We start from the raw sequence: 19,180 nt of genomic DNA, 5'->3' as shown, positions 1-19,180 counted from the left end.
AAAAAAAAAAAAAAAATTGATATTCTTAGCACTCTTATTAAATATGACTTGTGCAAGCATGTGGTGGGGCACTTCAGGAATTGTCAGCTGTCAGACGATGGAGGGTCTGTCTTAAGCACAGTGTTTGCTGACAAAACGCAGCGTGTCGTTACAAAGAGAAGAGAGTGCAGAGAGAATAGCTGCAGAGTTACAGACTCTTTCAGAAATCTGCACAGCTAGTCAGTCTGGTTTTTTTAGAGGCTTGGTAGCCCATATTCCTCAGCCTGGACTAGAGAAATAAAAAACACAATGCTTTTACAGTACAATAATAGATAGTAATAATAGATGCTCCTAAAGGAAAATTCCAGGTGAAAGTCAACATGAAATAAAAAATTTACCCTATTTACCTTTGTAGTTCACTCATTATTATGAAAAAAAATTTTTTTGTAAGAACTAAAATAACGTGCTCTGTACTAAACCAACCATCTTTTTTTAGCTGATGTCATATAGTAAAATGGTTTGTGAATGTTGTTCTCTGCTGATTACCATAGAAAATAATTTGGAACATAATGATAACAACAACAATAATAATAATATTCATAATTAAGTAACCCCCCAAAAAACTCTCATAGAAAATTATATAATAATTTTATTAATTAATACAGTTAATTTAATTTAATATGAAATATTATTTATCTAAAAGTACACTCTTAACATCAGTCAGTCAAGCGTTATAATATGATATAATAATCAAGCATTATTTAATGATAGAACTTTAGTTATAATTAAATTTTGGTAACCATGTATGAATGCATATTTGTCACCTGGGGTCGACGGCTGCAACCAGCTCGCTTTTTTTCTGATCAGTGCGAAAGACACTAAAAGTACTCCGTCGATAATCTTTTTTTTTTCTTTTTTTTCTAAAAAATGCAAACATGTAAATCCATCTTGCTCACATATTATTGAAACAAAGTTTGTGCTGAACACAAAAAAAATTTCATGTTGGCCAATAGTATGTTATAAGTAGCTGAAATAAGCACAAATGTCAGGGCATGTCAAAACATCTCAAGGGCCCCAAAATCACCTCAGACCCCAGAAGGTTAACTGAACTTGTGGACTGGTGGTGAAGCCTTAGATATTGTTGGTCATTCAGTGTTTCTGTAAAAAAAAGGGAAAAAAAACTAACGATAATACTGATAAGATTATAATAATAATACTACGAATTTGACTACTAATAACAATGTAAAGCGCACTAAGGATTGATGAGCTGCTGGGTTCATGAATATTAATCACGTTGTCGGCATTCTTGCGAACTGATTTGCTGAAATCAAAACCGGGACGATAATAGGTGAGCGCCAGCCAATGAGATTGTCGTTTGTGCATTAGCTCCACCCACTACCGGAAAAACCAGCATATCTTCTGCTTGTTCTTAAAAGCTGAAGAATTCCCAATGAACTCCATTATTTTGACAGGAAATACAACAAAGAATATAATTTACATATAACGTGTCAATTATGCATGATATGTAAGACTCTCTCTCTCTCTATCTCTCTCTCTCTCTCTCTCTGGCTCTCTCTCGCTCTCTCTTTCTTTGCGTGTGTGTGAGAAACACTGCTCTCAGCAAAGTGACGGCGAGTCGTGTGCCTTCACACTATAGTTTATGGTGCGTCAAATACAGGTACGCTGTACATCCATTGAGATGAATTGAAAAATCGCACCGATTGTTGACGGAGAGCAACTCTCAAGCGCTCAGTCAGAGTGTTCGGCGAGTGAAAATATATCTGTGCTAAACTTATACTTACCCTCCAACTCACACACTGGCAAGTGAAATCTAAGAATTTATTAGCCAATAGCTAATGTTAGACATCATTTAGTCACCCAGAGTGAAGATTTAGTCACATATACGAGTGATTTACTCACTTTGTAGAGGTTTGTAGTGAAAGGAAGCATGCTTCCCCAGCCCCATTTGTTTTTCCATATATATTAGGGTCCGGACAAGGTTTGTGTTATCCAGCCGCACACATCAACAAAGCTTTGGGTAATGGAATTTTCCATATAGGATGAGAGAGTTGAGGAATGTTACAGATTTCCTGCTGCCCTCACCAGCACCGTCAGAGGAGCTTCACGCCAGCTACAGCACACCTGTGCCGAGCAGCCCAGCTCCTTCTCCTGCTGTGTGTAACCAACCGTGCAGTGAACGCGAGTAGGAGAATACCAAGTATATGTAGATTTGTCTTCACTGATAGTTTTATGTTCTGAGCCATTTCTCAAGGAAAGTGTTGCAAGCCTGATGGGATGTAGCAATAGTTCATCCAAAAATGAAAATTCTTTCACCATTTACTCATTGTCATGTCATTCCGAAACTGTATGACTTTTTCTGTGAACCTATAGATTCTCCTACACTTAGAAATAAAGGTTCTTTATTGTCATCTGTGGTTCCTTGAAGAACCTTTAATATCCATGGAACCTTTACATTCCACAAAAGGTTCTTTATAGTGGAAAACATACATATTTTCAGTGAATAACTACTTAAATTTGGTCTGTTTGTAGTCCTATGACTTGAGTGTTCTTGCAAGAGAATAATTGGTAACACTTTAGTTTAGGAACCAATTCTCTCACTCTTAACTAGTTGCTTATTAGCTTGCATATTACTAGCATATTGGCTATTTATTAGTTCTTATAAAGCAGAGGTCCCCAAACACCATTTCATGTTAAATAAGTAAATTAAAGATTGCTTTGATCTGTCATATATTAGGAGTTAAACGGATCGCAGTTGATCCGTAATACGTACGGATGAGACCCTACCGTTCAGCACGCATGTGATTCGCAGATTAATTTGCCATTTTAAACGTACAAGCAATTTTAAACCACAAGAAGAAGAAACGAAAGAGAGCTCAATTCATTACTCACGCGCTGTTCTCGCATACAATCAAAGCGCGCACAAGAGACGTGTTTCAGACAGCGCAGAAATACCTATGTTGCGTATACACACACATAAAATTAGCGTATGTCAAAAACCCTTCACGGCATTGTCATTCTCTGTGCTTTATTTTTTTAAATATTTTTTTTCTTGCTTATCCGAAAAAATAGTCCAATCTGTGACTCCAAAAAAACACAATATAATGCATTGAGCCACTATATAATGCTATTAATATATATTAGGCTATATATAAGCCCCCCCCTCCAGCCGGTCCGCGAGAATATTTTCCAAACGTAACCGGTCCATGGTGTAAAAAAGGTTGGAGACCCCTGTTATAAAGCACATATTCTTATTCTGCAAGTCCATATTTTAGATCCCTTAATCCTACCCCATACCTAAACTATCTAACTATTAATAAGCAGCAAATTAGGAGTTTACTGAGGCAAAAGTTGTAGTTAATACTTAGTTAATAGTGGCAATTTGGCTACAAACTGTGTGACCGAATGATTTGTACGAATTCCTTTTATTATACTTTTAATGGTGTTTTTTTGTTGTTGTCATTTTGTTATTTGTCATTGTAATGATAAAAGTAGCAAGATTTTTTTTTATTACCTTTTTTCTTACACTGAAAAAAAAAAATTTGTGTCTAGTGATAATTTACAGTGATAATGAATAAATTTTGTAATTATTAAATAAAAATACAGATAATAAACTCCAAATAAAATAAATAGTTATAGTTATATACAAAATGAATGAAAGAATCTGAACTTCATTTTTGTTTTTGCTGGTAACCAATACTACGGTCTGATTTTAGGTATAACTGATTTTATCGACACTAAACCAACCAACCAACCTCCGGTTTGGATTGACATGAGGCTGAGTAAATAATGACTGAATCTTCATTTTTAGTGATGTTGGTGATGATGGTAATGGTTGTAATAAAATGTTACTGCGCTTCCATTTATTTCCATTCCTGACCAGACAGCACACTACTATATATCACTAATATATCAAGGTTGTGAATTAAAAGTAGATGTTTTCATTCTTGTCTGGTTGTTTGTTCAGAGAAAGAAAGCGCTGGTTTGGGAGTTTAGTGCCTGTTTTTGTTGCTGGATATGAAGGAAAACGTTTGGTTCTTTCAATGGATCCAGCCATAATTCTTCAAGGCCATTTCTATCACTCCAAGTTCTCTTTTTAGCTCCAATCTCACACCCTGGTTTTCAGTTGTCAGCCTATTCTCAAGCAAGATGGTAATGAGCAGAATCAAATTTGCACTCATGGAAAGCAAGCTTGTTTTCTTGAAATGTGGTTACCCACCTTGTTCTGTTTATGGAATAAGTCTGTTTCAATCAAATATTGATGCTGAATAATTGATGCCACCATTCAGTTTGTTCAAATTATTTGGTTTGCACCTTCATAATGCCGTTTTAGACTGTGTAGAAGCACTGTCTAGAGGCTGTGTCGCATCCAACCAGTTCTTGTGAATGCCAGCACTTAGGCTTACTTCAAATCTCTGTACAAACAGGGCCTGGGGTGCTGAATTCAGGGAAAACAAAGACATCGCTTTTGCCCGATACCTCAAAGATGATGTCAATAGCATACAGCTATAGGAGGACTCCCAGAACCAGATTGTAAATGCAGAACAGAAATCTGACACTATCTGTTTAGAGGTGTTTTGATATCATATCCTCTTCTTGGCTCTTTAAAGACCATAATATGAAGACATCCATTAAGTGATTCTAGCTCTAGCTGTCTTCATGTTGCTCCTAGTGATCTCGAGGGACCAACATTTATTTTCTTACCATCTAATCTTACTGTAATGTTGAGACTCTGTTGCTCAACACTGATGCCATAGCTCCCCCTACTGTACTGATCATTGAACATTCATGTACATTTGTTAATGTAGCACACAATAGAATAACTCTAGAGTAGAGATGAGAGAAATTGTGAATTGATTTTTATTATTTTATTTATTATTTTGTATTTTATTATTAGTTGCATTCATAATTTTTTTAAATATTACTGTAAAAAAGATATTTGCTTTCTTGATTCATGCTTTAATTGCATATTTCCCTCTGAATGGTTTCATATCTTCAAATGAAATTTCAACCTGAAAAAGCAAAGTATGCTTTTGATAGTCAATCTTTATTTTATTTATTTAATTGGAAAAACCCATGTGAAAGTAATTGCACCCCTTAGGCTTGAAACAAAGAAATTGGTTACAAAGCCATAGAGGGTTGCAAAGCCATTTCTGAGGTTCTTGAACTCTGTTGAACCACAGTGTGAGTCGTTAACACAAAATGGAGAGAAAACTTAAAGTAGTTTTCTTCAGTGTTCAATGATTCAACAAGGAGGAGTCACTTGCAAAAAAAAATAAAAAATAGTAGAAAACCAGAAACCGCATCAATACTGAATGATCTCCATGAACTTTGGGATCATATTCCATGGACAGATGAGTTACAAACTTCTTCAGAGGAGACAACTTGTCTTGTATCTGGATTCTGGAGATCTGTAAGAGTGTGATACTATATGTGTAGTGAAGCATATTGGTGCTGTTTTGGGACCTTTATGGCTTGTTATTGTTAAAGGGGTCATATGATGCTGCTAAAAAGAACATTATTTTGTGTATTTGGTGTAATGAAATGTGTTTATGTGGTTTAAAGTTTAAAAGGCGGCAGCAACAATACTACAGCGAGAATCAAAGTTACGCCTTCTTTCTTTGCGTGCACATTTGGGCGGTGTTATGCAAATCTTCGCACATCGTGACGTAGACATGTGGGGTGTGTTAGAACGAGCCGTTTTAGGTAGGAGTGGTTAACTCTTAACTTTTATAAAGAATATCTCTTTGGATTTGAGACTTTAGTCTTTGCAACTTTACAGATCTTTTTTATGCACCAAGAGCTTGTAACACTCCAAAGAGAAAGGAAAAATTGAAATCGCATCATATGACCCCTTTAAAGGAGGCATGAGTTTTGCTTTATACCAGACTATTCTGAAGGAGAATGACCGAATATCTGTGCTCAAGCTTATGTGTAATTGATTGATGCCAGACAATAATCCAAAACATGGACACTTTTCTATGTCTGAATGGCTAAGAAACCAAATTAAAGTTTTAGAGTTGTACAGTTAAAGTCCTGACTTGAATCCTGTTGTGGCAGGACCTAAAAAGAGCAGTTGTACTTGAAGACCTACCAAAAACAGTTCTGCAAGGCAACTTGAACTACAATTTCAAGGTCCGTCAGTCTTTAGAATTGAAAAAGCTAATGTTGTAATGAAAACATCCTACTGTTTGTGTTTGTGTTCAGCCAGGCATGTTCCTGCGGTTCTACAATCTCCATGCGCTCGTTCAGAGAGCCCCGGACCAGGTGCCAGATAAGCCTGAACACCTCAGTTTCCACCTGCATGGAGGGACGTCATATGGACGAGGTTTACGCAGCCTTCCTGCGGAGAGCCCTGATCTACAGTCCCTCAAGAGGTGAGTCTAGAAACCACTGAAAATGCCTCTATTTTGCTATTTTTTTCCATTACCAAATATATTATCGGCGTAACAAATTCGATTAGTGACAGAAAAGAGTGTGGAATCTTAAAATGTTTAATTTAAATCAGAGAAAAAAATATTTAAGATTTTTCTTTTCTGATTTAAATTAGATTTTAAATCCACAATGTGAACTTGATGTTTGGACTCATGTATATATATATCATCGTATAAATCTCACTGACCTTCTGAACAGTAGAGTGTGTATGTACACACAACCACACACACTACCAAGTCTCTTATGCTCACCAAGATGGCATTAATTTGATCAAAATACAGTAAAAACAGTAATACTGTGAAATATTATTACAATTTAAAATAACTATTTTCTATTGTAATTTATTTTAAAATGTAATTTATTCCTGGGTTGCAAAGCTGAATCACTTGAAGATGAAATCCACTTGATCCCTCAGAAATCATTCTGATCTGCTAATCTGAATATGCTGATTTGCTGCTCAAAAACATTTATTATTATTATCAATGTTGAAAACAGTTGTGCTGCTTAATATTTTTGTAGAAACTTTGATTAATGTTTTTTTCCGGATTCTTTGATGAATAGAAAATTCAAAAGAACAGCATTAGTTGGAAATATTTACTGTCACTTTTGACCATTTGAATGACCTTGCTGAATTTAGGTATTAATTTCTTTACATACTGACAACAGCTTTTGAACAGTAGTGTGTGTGTGTGTGTGTGTGTGTGTAATATAATATAATATATACAGTCTTCACATATAGGAATTTGCTGAAGTCATGAGAATTTTGATGCCAAAATAAATGAGACACCCTGTAAGTCAAATTCATTTCCATTAAAAAAAATTACTTCTGTGGCCTCTTAGCTGTCTACCTGACATTCATGTAATCATGTGTCTCTCCTCTTCTTTCTCTCTCTCTCTCTCTATACTGATCCATATTCAGTGTGCTAGAGAAACATGTAGATCTGGATGAGTGTGATGACGTGAACGATGGCACATTACTGGAGATTTGGTACACGCCACCAGAGGCTTTAGGTTGGTGGCGCCTCTTTTGGTTTCCAATTTCTATCCAATTTTGTGTCATTTTTAGCTCGCTGTCATCTGTATGTGCTTATGTTTCCTTTTAGTCTTGCCAAATGATGAAGAAACAGGTATATATATATATATTACTAGGTTTAAGATCTCCTCAAAGCTTTTTCTGTAACAGATGAATAAAAAGGTAAATAAGCTTTAATGATTAAATAATGTTGTTGTTATCATTTCAGATGCAGATGCAGACACGGGACCCTCTTATACAGGTAAAAACTAGTCACGTCTTATTCTACAGTAAAAGTAAATCCACAATATTGGATTCATATTTGGAGAAACAGCATTGGGAAACATGCGCATGCAAACCACTAAGCCACGGCTCTGACAAACTCTGATGTAAATACTGTTATTGTAACATGTCTATAATGATTGTCTAGTACGGACATGTGAGCACAACACACGGCGGCTCACACTCGCCCGGGTGAAGCGCACCACACCGCCGCTGTCGTGTCACGTCCGAGCCCGGCTGAAGAAATACAAGCCTCAGCAGTTATACCAGTGCCTGAAACTCTTCTGCTTCAACTGTAAAACAATGTGAGTCTGGCACTTTACACAACCCGCTCCTGACTCTCATTCATGAAAAAAAATTTGTAATATTGCTTATTGTATACTTTATTTAATTGTTTAATACTCATTAGTTGGAGACAAATATTTAAATAAAATTAAATGTGTGATCTGTACTGGTTCAAGGGCGGATTTTTCATTCAAAATGGGTCTCATTTTGATCTTAGATAAGAAATTCCTGGATCACCATTATATTTTGTGTGTTTCACTCTTGAGGAGCAGAGATTTATAGATTTATTATACTAGATTTGCTATACAGGTGCATCTCAATAAATTAGAATGTCGTGGAAAAGTTCATTTATTTCAGTAATTCAACTCAAATTGTGAAACTCGTGTATTAAATAAATTCAATGCACACAGACTGAAGTAGTTTAAGTCTTTGGTTCTTTTAAAGGGGTCATATGATGCTGCTAAAAAGAACATTTTTTTGTTGGTCTTATGAAGTATTCTAATTTGTTTGTTGGTGGGTTTTTGTTAAATGTGAGCCAAAATCATCACAATTAAAAGAACCAAAGACTTAAACTACTTCAGTCTGTGTGCATTGAATTTATTTAATACACGAGTTTCACAATTTGAGTTGAATTACTGAAATAAATTAACTTTCCCATGACATTCTAATTTATTGAGATGCACCTGTATGTTCTGTTTGCCACCTGGTGGCTATTAAGTGGAATACAACTGAAAGATTTAAGTAAGACGCATCTGATTTAACTTGGTATATCACAATCCTAATAAATAATCCAAAACTTTTTAATTTTGTTACATTTACACTACGGATCAAAAGTATTTTTTTTTTTAAATTTTATTCAACAAGGATGCATGAAATGTTTATAATGTTACAAAAGATTTCTGCTTTAAATAAACAGTGTTCTTTTAAACTTTCTATTCAAAGAATATTTAGGGAAAAAAATAGCATGGTTTCCACAAAAATGTTAAACAGCACAACTGTTTTCATCATTAATAATAAATGTTTTTGGAGCAGCAAATCAGCATATTAGAATGATTTCTGAAGGATCATGTAACACTGAAGACTAGAGTAATGATGCTGAAAATTCAGCTTTGCATCACAGGAATAAATTAGATTTTAAAATAAAATAGAAAATGGTTATTTTAAATTGAAAAAATATTTCACAATATAGCTTGTAACACTCCAAAGAGAAAGGAAAACTTGAAATCGCATCATATGACCCCTTTAATCAAATAAATTCAGCTTTGCCATCACAGGAAAAAAACAACATTTTTAAATATATCCAACTAGAAAACAGCTATTTTAAATTGAAATAATTTTTGACAGTACTGTCTTCCCTTGTTTTTTAATTAAATAATTTCAGTCTTTGTGAATTTAAAGACAGTTAAAGAAAACGTCATTATTCCAAGCTTTTGGTCGCCAGTGCAAGTAATTACAGTACGATTAAAAACCTGTTAATTAGTTAACTGTAAATCCCTTGATGAGCATAAGAGACTTCTTTCCAAACATTAAAAATCTTACCAACCCCAACCTTTTGAACAGTAGTCTACTTTTTTTTTGTATGTGACAGGAAATATGTTCCCGATGACAGCGCTGTTGCTAAAGTCTTCCGGGAGTCTGTGAAAGACAACCAACCTTGCGATGAGCAGTGGGCCGCCACTTCATCAGCAAGTTCTAGAGAGCCTGGCAGAACCATCTCAATGCACATATCCAGAGACATGGTGGGGGAAAGCACTCACATGCAGCTGATATTCGTTGAAGGTATCTCTGACTAAAAAGAGAAGCATTTTTATATATAGATTTGTATTTCCATTTACAAATAAAGCATTGTATCTACAGGAACGATGCTGGATGAGATTTGCATGTTATCACGGCATTACAAAAACCTGGTTCCCGTGAGATCTGTGAACGGCAGGATGACTCTTCTGGATCTCACAGCTCCCTTCCTGTTCTCTGGAGACAAAAGATATTATGGGTAAGAGGACAGGCCTACCTGATACATTGCATACATCTATTATCATGACAAACCCCAGGGGAGGATACGATCACATCTATATGTAGTTAAATGGATATTTGTGTGTGTCTCTCAGGTGTAAGCAGTGCTCTCTGAACACATTTCAAAACCCAGTGTTTACTGCAGTGGAGATCTGGGATGAACAGGCCGTTGCAGAAGGTAGTTTTTTTTTTTTTTTTTTATTAATTAACAATTACATCGTTCATTTTGACTGTTTATGACTATATTTTACCCAATATGTAGAATTAACATATATTTCTCTAATCTAACTTCAGTACTGTCAAAACAAATAAAACGGTAATGAAAATGATTTTAATTTTGCTGTACAGCACCACAAATTGTTATCTTAGTATCATTGATACTATTACAGTTTTTATTAACACTTTGAGTTTTTATTTTTAGATTTTCTGTTTTCTGTTTTCATTTTAATTTCAATTCAAATATAGGCCCATGCAGTTTTTATTTTAGTTATTTTTGCACATCAAATTAAGCTAAACTAAATTGAGAAATGTTGCCTAATTTCAGTTAACATTTATTTTATTTCAAGTAACAAAAAAAATGTTTTTTAATAGTTTTAATTTTAGCCTTAGTTTTAGTTAACTATAATAACCCTGTACTGAGTAGAAGTATATTTTATTATAATTGAATGTATATAGAATAAGAACAGTTTTATAGGTGCCCCTTTAAATATCTAAAGTTTATGTGTGCTAACATTCTTAATCACTTATTCATACAGAAAAAATACATTAATTACTAAATATTATAACATTTTAAAATTCATTTCATTTTATTTAATAATTGTATTATTTTTTTTTACAAAAACAAAAAACAAGGACTTCAAAATCTGTAGCTAAGGTCAAAATAACATGTCATGTCAGTTTTAAAATGATAAGTAATTAAATTGAGGTCTTTTTTGTTGTTGTTTATTAAGTTATTTATTATTTGTTTGTTTTGTTACTTTTAATGAGCCTAGTTCAGTTCAAATGTATGTTTTCAGGTGTGTTTTCAAAAAAGCCGACCCAGGCATCACTGCAACATTTATTTATTTATTTTTTTTTAAATATCTCATGTGATGTCCTAGTTGGCCAAAAAAAAAAAACCTGTAGACACTTCAGCCACTCTTAAAAATGTATGGCTGTACCTTTAAGGAGTTCATCTGTGTCTCTGTCACACAGCCCTGGGAGTTCAGCTGATGCAGTTCAGATTGTTAATCCAGTTTGATCTGGAGGACCACACTGACACATTAGAGGCTCTGCTGTGGGAGAACGCTGTGAGTGTACATGTTATAGCAATGCCATTTGCAAAGTAGTCTTTCAAAAGAGTAGCAATGCTGCAAACGTACATCAGCAGAGGGCACTGCTTTTTTTTTTTTTAGAAATGGATAAGAGTGATTGTCTTATTCTTTATAGGAGAGGTTCTTCCATGTTTCTGCTGTAGATGCTTCAGGCAGTCAGGATTTGCAGGACAAGATTCAGACCATCATGGACACAATTCAACCACCATACAGCAGTTTGGGTAAAGATTTCATTTCCTATGAATCGTTTGTCTGAATTCCTACATTATTTAGAATAAGATAATGTTTTTTTTCCTGTACTGTCTTTGTAGAAGAGCGTCCATGGCTGGATCTTTGCCTCTCAGTCTACCCTGTAAAGGACAACGACAGAAATAAAGTTTGCTATCAGATCACTAACACAGAAATTAGAGAAGAATAGAGCAAATTGATCATAGATGGCCACCTGCGATGAACAAGAAAAAAGGAGTTGCCAGAAATGTTTTGTGTTGAGAAATGTAAATACATTATGGTCAAACACAATCCATAAATTCATATTGTAAAATAAAACAGCTTTATATTTATAATGCATCTGTTCAGTCTTTTCTGCTGGATTCCCACTTATTTCCAGTTAAAATAATGACTAGTTCTATAGAGTATATAGTATAAAGTATAAAACTCTTTTCTGTTTACTTGTTCTGCTTAGACCTGTATGTGTCATATTTAACAAGCCATCTGAAGTGAAGTGAAGTAACTGGTGAGCATCGAAAGCCGGTGGTTGTTGCTAGAAACGCATTGCAGTTCTGTTTCAGTCCACTAGGTGGCACTGTGTTGTATCTGTGAAAGCGGCGCCTCCCCGACCGAGCTTCATATCACAGAGCTGCATCAGGAGCACATGAACGGCACTCAAGGATTCTAACTATAGAGAAGCTGGGCCTTACATGTACATTTTCCTGTTAGACGAAACGCTAGTAAATATTTATGAGGTTCCAGGGCTTCAACTAGTTTTTAATTGTTTGGTTAGTCACCTGTTTGACCAAGTATTTCCACTTTTTTCCCCATCACAATTCTGCTGTTATAATAGTACTCCTGGGATTAAAAAATGGAAACTGGAGATGTTCATCTAAACGAGAGACCAACGAACGGGACTACTCTTGATGTTTGTTCCACAGCTTTGCCTTAACAATACTGGAATTATCAAAACTTGGATATTTTCGCAATGGAAATGCAATTTTTAACTGTATTTTGTTTGCTCGTGTGTTGTGAACTCTCAGTAGTTCTCGCGCGTAGCAATAACACGGCAGATTTAACGTCAAAAATCGCTTCATCCTATAAAGTGCGTGAAATCAATACAGACGGGAATGAACGACGTGTAACTTTAAATAAAATCAGTTATGAAACGAGTAAGAAACCTACAGATGTGCTTTTATCGACCAGGAGTACGATAAACTTAACGTCGGTGAATGGGAGCGATAACACAACGGTAAGAGCGTCTTCCAGGCAAAAGTACGAAAGAACTTATCAAATGGACAAATATAGGAAAACAAAATCATTTCTGAGGGAAATGCACGGCGAAATTCGCGTAAAACGTCGTTATCGTCGACAGGAAAGAGTGACTGCGCGAAATGAGCCTGATAGGAATCAAACCAGATTGCTTGAGAATGAATTTGAGCGTGTTGAGTCGATGCCGAAGCCTGTAGCGCAGATCCAGCCTACAGACTTTCCCACTGACTTCACGTCTATCCCTGAATGGGGCACCTCACCAGTGGAAGACTATGAGGAAGTCTTCACCCCGTTCATTCCCTTTAATACACGGTCAAAGACTCCAGGGGTGAAGAACCCGTTTTACCCTGTGACAGGTGAATCGTACGGTGCATATGCTGTCATGTGCATCTCCATTCTTATTTTCACTGTGGGAATTGTTGGGAATATAGCAATCATGTGCATAGTGTGCCACAATTACTACATGAGCTTGCCACTTGCTATATTCCATGAACTCACTAAGGATTGGCTCCTTGGGGAATTCTCCTGTAAAATCATTCCATACATTGAGGTAAAACTGTGGTCACTTTTGATGAATGATTGAAATGCAGTTTGTGTAACTGATGTGTGATATTCTTAATAGACCTACAATTTGAAAACGTGTATAAGGGTAGGCCTAACGTAAGGCAAGATGAATTGATACTAAAACTATATAATAATATAGGAAATCAGTTTGGATAAACAAGTTAATAAGGATCATACTTGTTCACATACTGTACATCACATATTAGAATGTTTCATGCCATTCTATCTCTTATGGTTTAATGCAGCCTATCCAGCTCTATGGTGTAAAATGAAGCATGGGACTTTGACTTTAGTCTAGCAGGTTCTCAAAGATAATCCCACTTTCACACATGAAGCTGGTTAAACTCTTGTAAAGTTGCTGGTTTACCTTTTCTGGTGAATGCACCACATCTGCTATTCACACCTCATTTGTCATTTTATGTGTCAGCTTGCATTGCGTATCAGCATCAAAAATGTTACAACTTGATGCCGTTTAAATCTGAAATGACAAAACATTTATGCCAGAGACACTTTTAGTATTTGTCTGCTAGTAACAAAGCACAGTACTCAAGACTGAGACGTTAAAGTTTCCTTCAAATGGCTGTTCTGCTAAACCATATGTGTTATTAGTCAAGTAAGTTGCTATATACATATTGACTTAAACTTGGTTAGCAAGATTTTTTGTCAAACTATTTCACCGCCAGGACAGTTGTTGACCTGAAAGAGAAACTGACTGAAAAAGATGTTTACACCAATCAAGCTAAAGCACCTTTTGTGGCAATGTTGAGATTGCAACACATACTTGCATTGCATTATTTCAGTCAACTGAAATCGTTTTTTTTACTGGCATAAAAAGCTAAAACATTCAGTGTGTGTCCAATTTCACAAATGTAAGATAATCACTATTTTTGACTTGCAAGTTTTAGTTTTGCGTCAACTACTTAACTTTGTTAAGTTATGTCAAAGCGCCCCTAACTGCATATTGTACAAGTTCAAACTGCTAAACGTGTCTTTGTTCTCATATAACATGAAGCATGAGCTTGATTTTTTTGCAACGTTCTTAAGCCGACAAATTTCCAGAGCTGATTTGTTGGCATTTTAACAATGGGAGATGTTCACACATTTTAAAATGAAAAATGCTGTTAAATGAACAAGAAGGCTATATGTGTGTGTGTGTGTGTGTGTGTGTGTAGATGACAGAAATTCAATGCATTGCAAATGTTATATGTGTAGGTCAGGACAGACATCTTTGCTGTGTTTTGTCTTCCTCCGTAAGGGGGAGTGTCTCATCTGCAGACACAAATAGATAGTGGTATTGCCCCTGGGGCAGCATTCAGATTGTATCATGTGTTTCTGAGGAATTGAACCTGATTGGTGCCATAGTGGTGGCTTTAATCTCCTGACACACTACAGAGAGCCAGGGCCTACACCCTAGATTCAGAACAACCCGCTAACTTGATCAAAATGCTTCAACCTAACAATGAAGTCGATGGCCTTAAATGGAAATGCTGTGGTTATGATGTTCATCTAGTGGGATTGAATTTCCTTGTCGTTCCACTGGCTCAGGGGTTCAGTACAAGTTACACTCAATCGACAGCACTTGTGGCTTAATATTGATTACTAATTCATTCAGACTTTTTCCTCATTTTTTTTTTACTTTTTTTTTTTTTAGAGGATTCAAATGCAGAAATGTTAATAATTTTATAAAATCACTTACATTATTTTTTCAGCTGAAACCTTTATTTAAAACTTCTATGTATTATTTGAGCTATATGATTGTTCTTGACATTTTAGGTGTTAAGTTGTCATTTACGTTTACGCATTTGGCAGGCACTTTTATCCAAAGCAGCTTACATTGCATTCAAGGTACACATTTTATGAGTTCTTGCTTTCCCTGGGAATCAAACCCATTACCTTGTTGTTGCTAGTGCCATGCTCTAGTGAACTTTTTTTTTGCATTAAAATCATGTTAATGCACATATTGTTTGTCTCGTGGCTATACTATTGTGTGTTTAAAAGTTTACAAAATGGCCCAATTCACTCCCATTGTAAGTGCCTCCCTGTGTAGCACAAGGTATAAGTTTTTACGCATAAGCATCAGAAATTTTGTCACCAAAATAGTATGCGCATACTGTACACATACCGTCCGATTTTTGTAACCAATTACACCGATATTGGACGCACATGCGCATTGACTTGGTTTTGCACTAATCAGTTGTTCCAAAAGTGGCAACACTGGCCCGGGCTGCTGTTTCACAATAGAAAATGAAACTAAAGAGACAAAACAACAACAACAATAAAATAGCCAACAGTTGCCTGCATTGACAAGCGCTTGCGTAAGGGGGTTGTGAGATAGCAGCAACTTTAGTTTAAAAGAGTGCAAAGACATTTTTTTTTGGTCATTCTGGAGAAAAATAGAGCAGACGCTGGAAAAAGATGAAGCTCTCTAGAGCACGTGTCGACCGCCTGCATTCACGTACACCTCAAATAGAGTATACTTTGAAAGGCTGCGCATTCAGCTGTACAAAAATGAAGTATACTTTGGGTTTAACCCAGATCTTTTTAAAGGTATAGTTCACTCAAAAATGAACATTTTTTCATTGTTTACTCATGCTTAAGTTTTTCCAAACCTGTATGAGTAATAATGTTGGTAACCAAACAGTAGCCATTGATTTCCATAGTCTTTTTTTTTTCCATTTAATGGAAGTCAATGGCTACAGTCAATTGTTTGGTTACCAACAACAGAAGAAAGAAACTCATTCAGGTTTGGAACGACTTGAGGGTGAGAGAATGATGACAGAACTTTCATTTTTGGGTGAACTATCCAATAGAACCTGGAATGAATATTAATAGCACCTGGAATGTTCCTTGATCCACTTTTTGTCCAGGTTTTTCAGTGGAAGGATTTTCTAAAAGTTTATTTATAATGACCACACATCTCCTTTACCTTGCAGGTGGCGTCATTAGGAGTAACTACCTTCACTCTTTGTGCTTTGTGCATTGACCGTTTCCGTGCCGCGAGCAACGTCCAGCTGTACTACGAGATGATCGAGAACTGCATCTCTACTGCAGCCAAGCTAACCGTGATCTGGCTGGGTGCTCTGCTCCTCGCCCTACCCGAGCTCCTCATCCGGCAGCTGGTGAGAGAGGAGCTCGAGCCTCCAGAGGTGATACCGTGCGAACATTGCGTAATCCAAATCTCCACGGCTCTCCCGGACACGCTTTACGTGCTCGGACTCACCTACAATAGCGCTCGCCTGTGGTGGTACTTCGGCTGCTACTTCTGCCTGCCCACCCTCTTCACCATCATCAGCTCGGTGGTGACTGCACGCAAAATCCGCAAGGCTGAGCGAACCAGCGTCCGAGGCAACCGCAAGCAGATCCAACTGGAAAGCCAAATGAACTGCATCGTGGTTGCTTTGGCTATCCTGTACGGCTTTTGCATCATTCCGGAGAACATCAGCAACATCGTATCGGTGTACATGGCTACAGGCGTGCCACGGCGCACGCTGGATATCTTGCATCTGGTGAGTCAGATGATGCTGTTCTTCAAGTCCGCGGTTACGCCTGTCCTGCTTCTGGTGCTCTGTCGGCCCTTCAGCAAAGCCTTCCTGGACTGCTGCTGCTGCTGTTTTGAGGAGTGCGGCCCACCAAAGTCCTCCGAGCCCAACAGTGATGACAACGATCAGGACGGCACCACCGAGCTGGAGCTTTCACCTTACAGCACTGTAGTCCGCAGGGATCCATCTACCTTCCCAATAGCGGGAACGCACTGCTAAGGTTGTACTTTACCTAAGGGCTAAACATTACCAAGGGCTTAGATTTACGGAATGAAATAGTTGAGAGATGTTGTTTTCACAGGCTGTGCAATTTTGTGCCATTTCTGTTTTTACTCGACTTTGTTTTGGGAGAGATGCCCAAAAACTGGATATTTTATCTTGTGAAAAAAGGGACAAAGAGCCACACATTTATCGCAGGCCATATGGTTGATGTTTACAAAAGAAGACGTGTACCATGAGTAGTTTCTTGGAAGTTTATAGGAAGTCTAGAAGGATTATAAATTAACAAACATGCATTTGTTACATTTGCACTGTTTTCTTACCCCTATATCTTTTTTTCCATTTTAATTTGGTGTATTTGTGTTTTTGTTCAAAGTGTCTTTAAACAAAAAAAGAGGCTTATGGATGGTAATAGAAAATGGTTGTTCGTAGTATGTTTTGGTGTTGTGGAAATTGGCGATTCTTGTGAATCGGTTTAACGTTAAGCCTAGCTCCTTTGCTACGTAAGTATTAAATTCACTCTGTATTTTCTAGCAGAAGAACTTGTGACGCTCTTCAGCCACTGGAAAGCACTGAAGAAGCTGTTTAGCCAAGACATGTCACTTTAATAAAAAAACAACAACACATTGGAAGCACTTAAGAGGATTTTTTTTTTTTACAGATGTTTGAGATAAACTTGATTTTTATGAAGTGAACCTGCCCTGGAGATAGTGTTTAGAATTTTGAAATTTTTTCTTTTTATTCAGTTTGTGATGGTAAATTGAAGACTTGGAGAAACTAACAAATCAGTTTTCCTCCAGTGGTAAGTTCACAGGCCTGTGGGTCATCAATGCAATACAGTAATTTCCTAGCACCCAGAGGCTATTGTTTAATGCTGTGGCCAGTTCAACATTAGGCATTCATATACAAGCGGATTCCATGACCTCACGGACAGAAGTGTGGACTGGATTGGGAATGTGGGGAAAGATGTAGGAAGCCTGTTTGGTTTAACAGGACAGCTGGAGTTTCGTTATTGGGGTCTGGTTGCTTATTGGCCATTTAGTGTCAAAGGAAAGTTGTACTTTTGCACTGCTTGAGGAACTATCCCATCTCTTTTACTATACATTTAAGCTTACCTCCAAAACCTAGTGAGCCACTTTGCTGTATGCTTCCTACACAGACAGCTTACTTCCAAGGCAGCATCATAACAGAAATGGAATCTCTATTGACTGGTAATGTGACACTGAAGACTGGAGTAACTTTCTTCTGCGGAACAAAAAAGATATTTTGAAAAATGTCCAATGTTTTGGACCCCATTGACTTTAACTGTATGGACAAAAACATTTGAAATTTTTTAAAACTACTTTTGTATTGCACGGAAGAGAGTCATACAATTTTGGAACAATGCAAAAGTGATATAATTGACAGCATTGTCTCCATCTTCTCTGTACATTCTCCACTTCTTTCTTTGACTCGTGACTTTGAGTACCTGATCAAAATACGTTCAGATCATGAAGAAGATTAGCGTGTATTTTATTTTAAAGGGGTCATATGATGCGATTTAAATTTTTCCTTTCTCTTTGGAGTGTTACAAGCTCTTGGTGCATAAAGAAGATCTGTAAAGTTGCAAAGACTAAAGTCTCAAATCCAAAGAGATCTTCTTTATAAAAGTTAAGAGTCAACCACGTTAGAAAGGCAGGGCATAGAGGAGAAACAATAATGTACAGTATGTGGAAAATAATGTGTTTTTTTAACCTTAAACCGCATAAACACATTTCATTACACCAAATACACAAAATAATGTTCTTTTTAGCAACATCATATGACCCCTTTAAGGTTCTCTGTTCATTGATGACATTCTCATGCATATTTAAGTGAATTGCATCATTCAGACCCACTTCGGCCTAATAAATGATTCATAGGCACAAACAAACAGTCATTCTTTTGAACGGCACGTGTCATATTAATATTTCATGAATGATGAGCACTTCATGCCACTACAATGCATACTTGAGATGTTGTTGGGTCCTGCAAAGACTATATTCATTCTTTGTCTCATTTTT

At 36.6% G+C, this 19,180-nt stretch overlaps 1 protein-coding gene and 1 pseudogene across 1 annotated transcript; both read left to right on the top strand.

Moving 5' to 3' along the window:
• Positions 1–11,881, top strand: part of LOC107752347 (protection of telomeres protein 1-like) — a 31,807-nt pseudogene extending 19,926 nt beyond the window's left edge.
• A 258-nt stretch (positions 11,882–12,139) lies between these two features.
• Positions 12,140–17,765, top strand: LOC107752307 (prosaposin receptor GPR37-like). Its single transcript, XM_016568250.1, has 2 exons — positions 12,140–13,366; positions 16,314–17,765. The coding sequence occupies exons 1-2, from the start codon at positions 12,533–12,535 to the stop codon at positions 17,136–17,138; spliced, it is 1,659 nt and encodes a 552-aa protein (XP_016423736.1). The 5' UTR covers positions 12,140–12,532; the 3' UTR covers positions 17,139–17,765.
• The last annotated feature ends 1,415 nt before the right edge of the window (positions 17,766–19,180 follow it).

Source organism: Sinocyclocheilus rhinocerous, unplaced genomic scaffold (assembly GCF_001515625.1).
Source record: "Sinocyclocheilus rhinocerous isolate Xijiao unplaced genomic scaffold, SAMN03320098_v1.1 scaffold861, whole genome shotgun sequence".
NCBI classification, from domain to species: domain Eukaryota; kingdom Metazoa; phylum Chordata; class Actinopteri; order Cypriniformes; family Cyprinidae; genus Sinocyclocheilus; species Sinocyclocheilus rhinocerous.
This window is presented reverse-complemented; position numbering and strand designations above follow the sequence as displayed.

Bases quoted from the DNA above. Each gene is read 5' to 3' on its own strand.
- LOC107752307 (XM_016568250.1), top strand. From the start codon at position 12,533: ATGGAAATGCAATTTTTAACTGTATTTTGTTTGCTCGTGTGTTGTGAA. The intron at 13,367-16,313 runs GTAAAACTGTGG...TTTACCTTGCAG, and splicing joins AAATCATTCCATACATTGAG to GTGGCGTCATTAGGAGTAAC.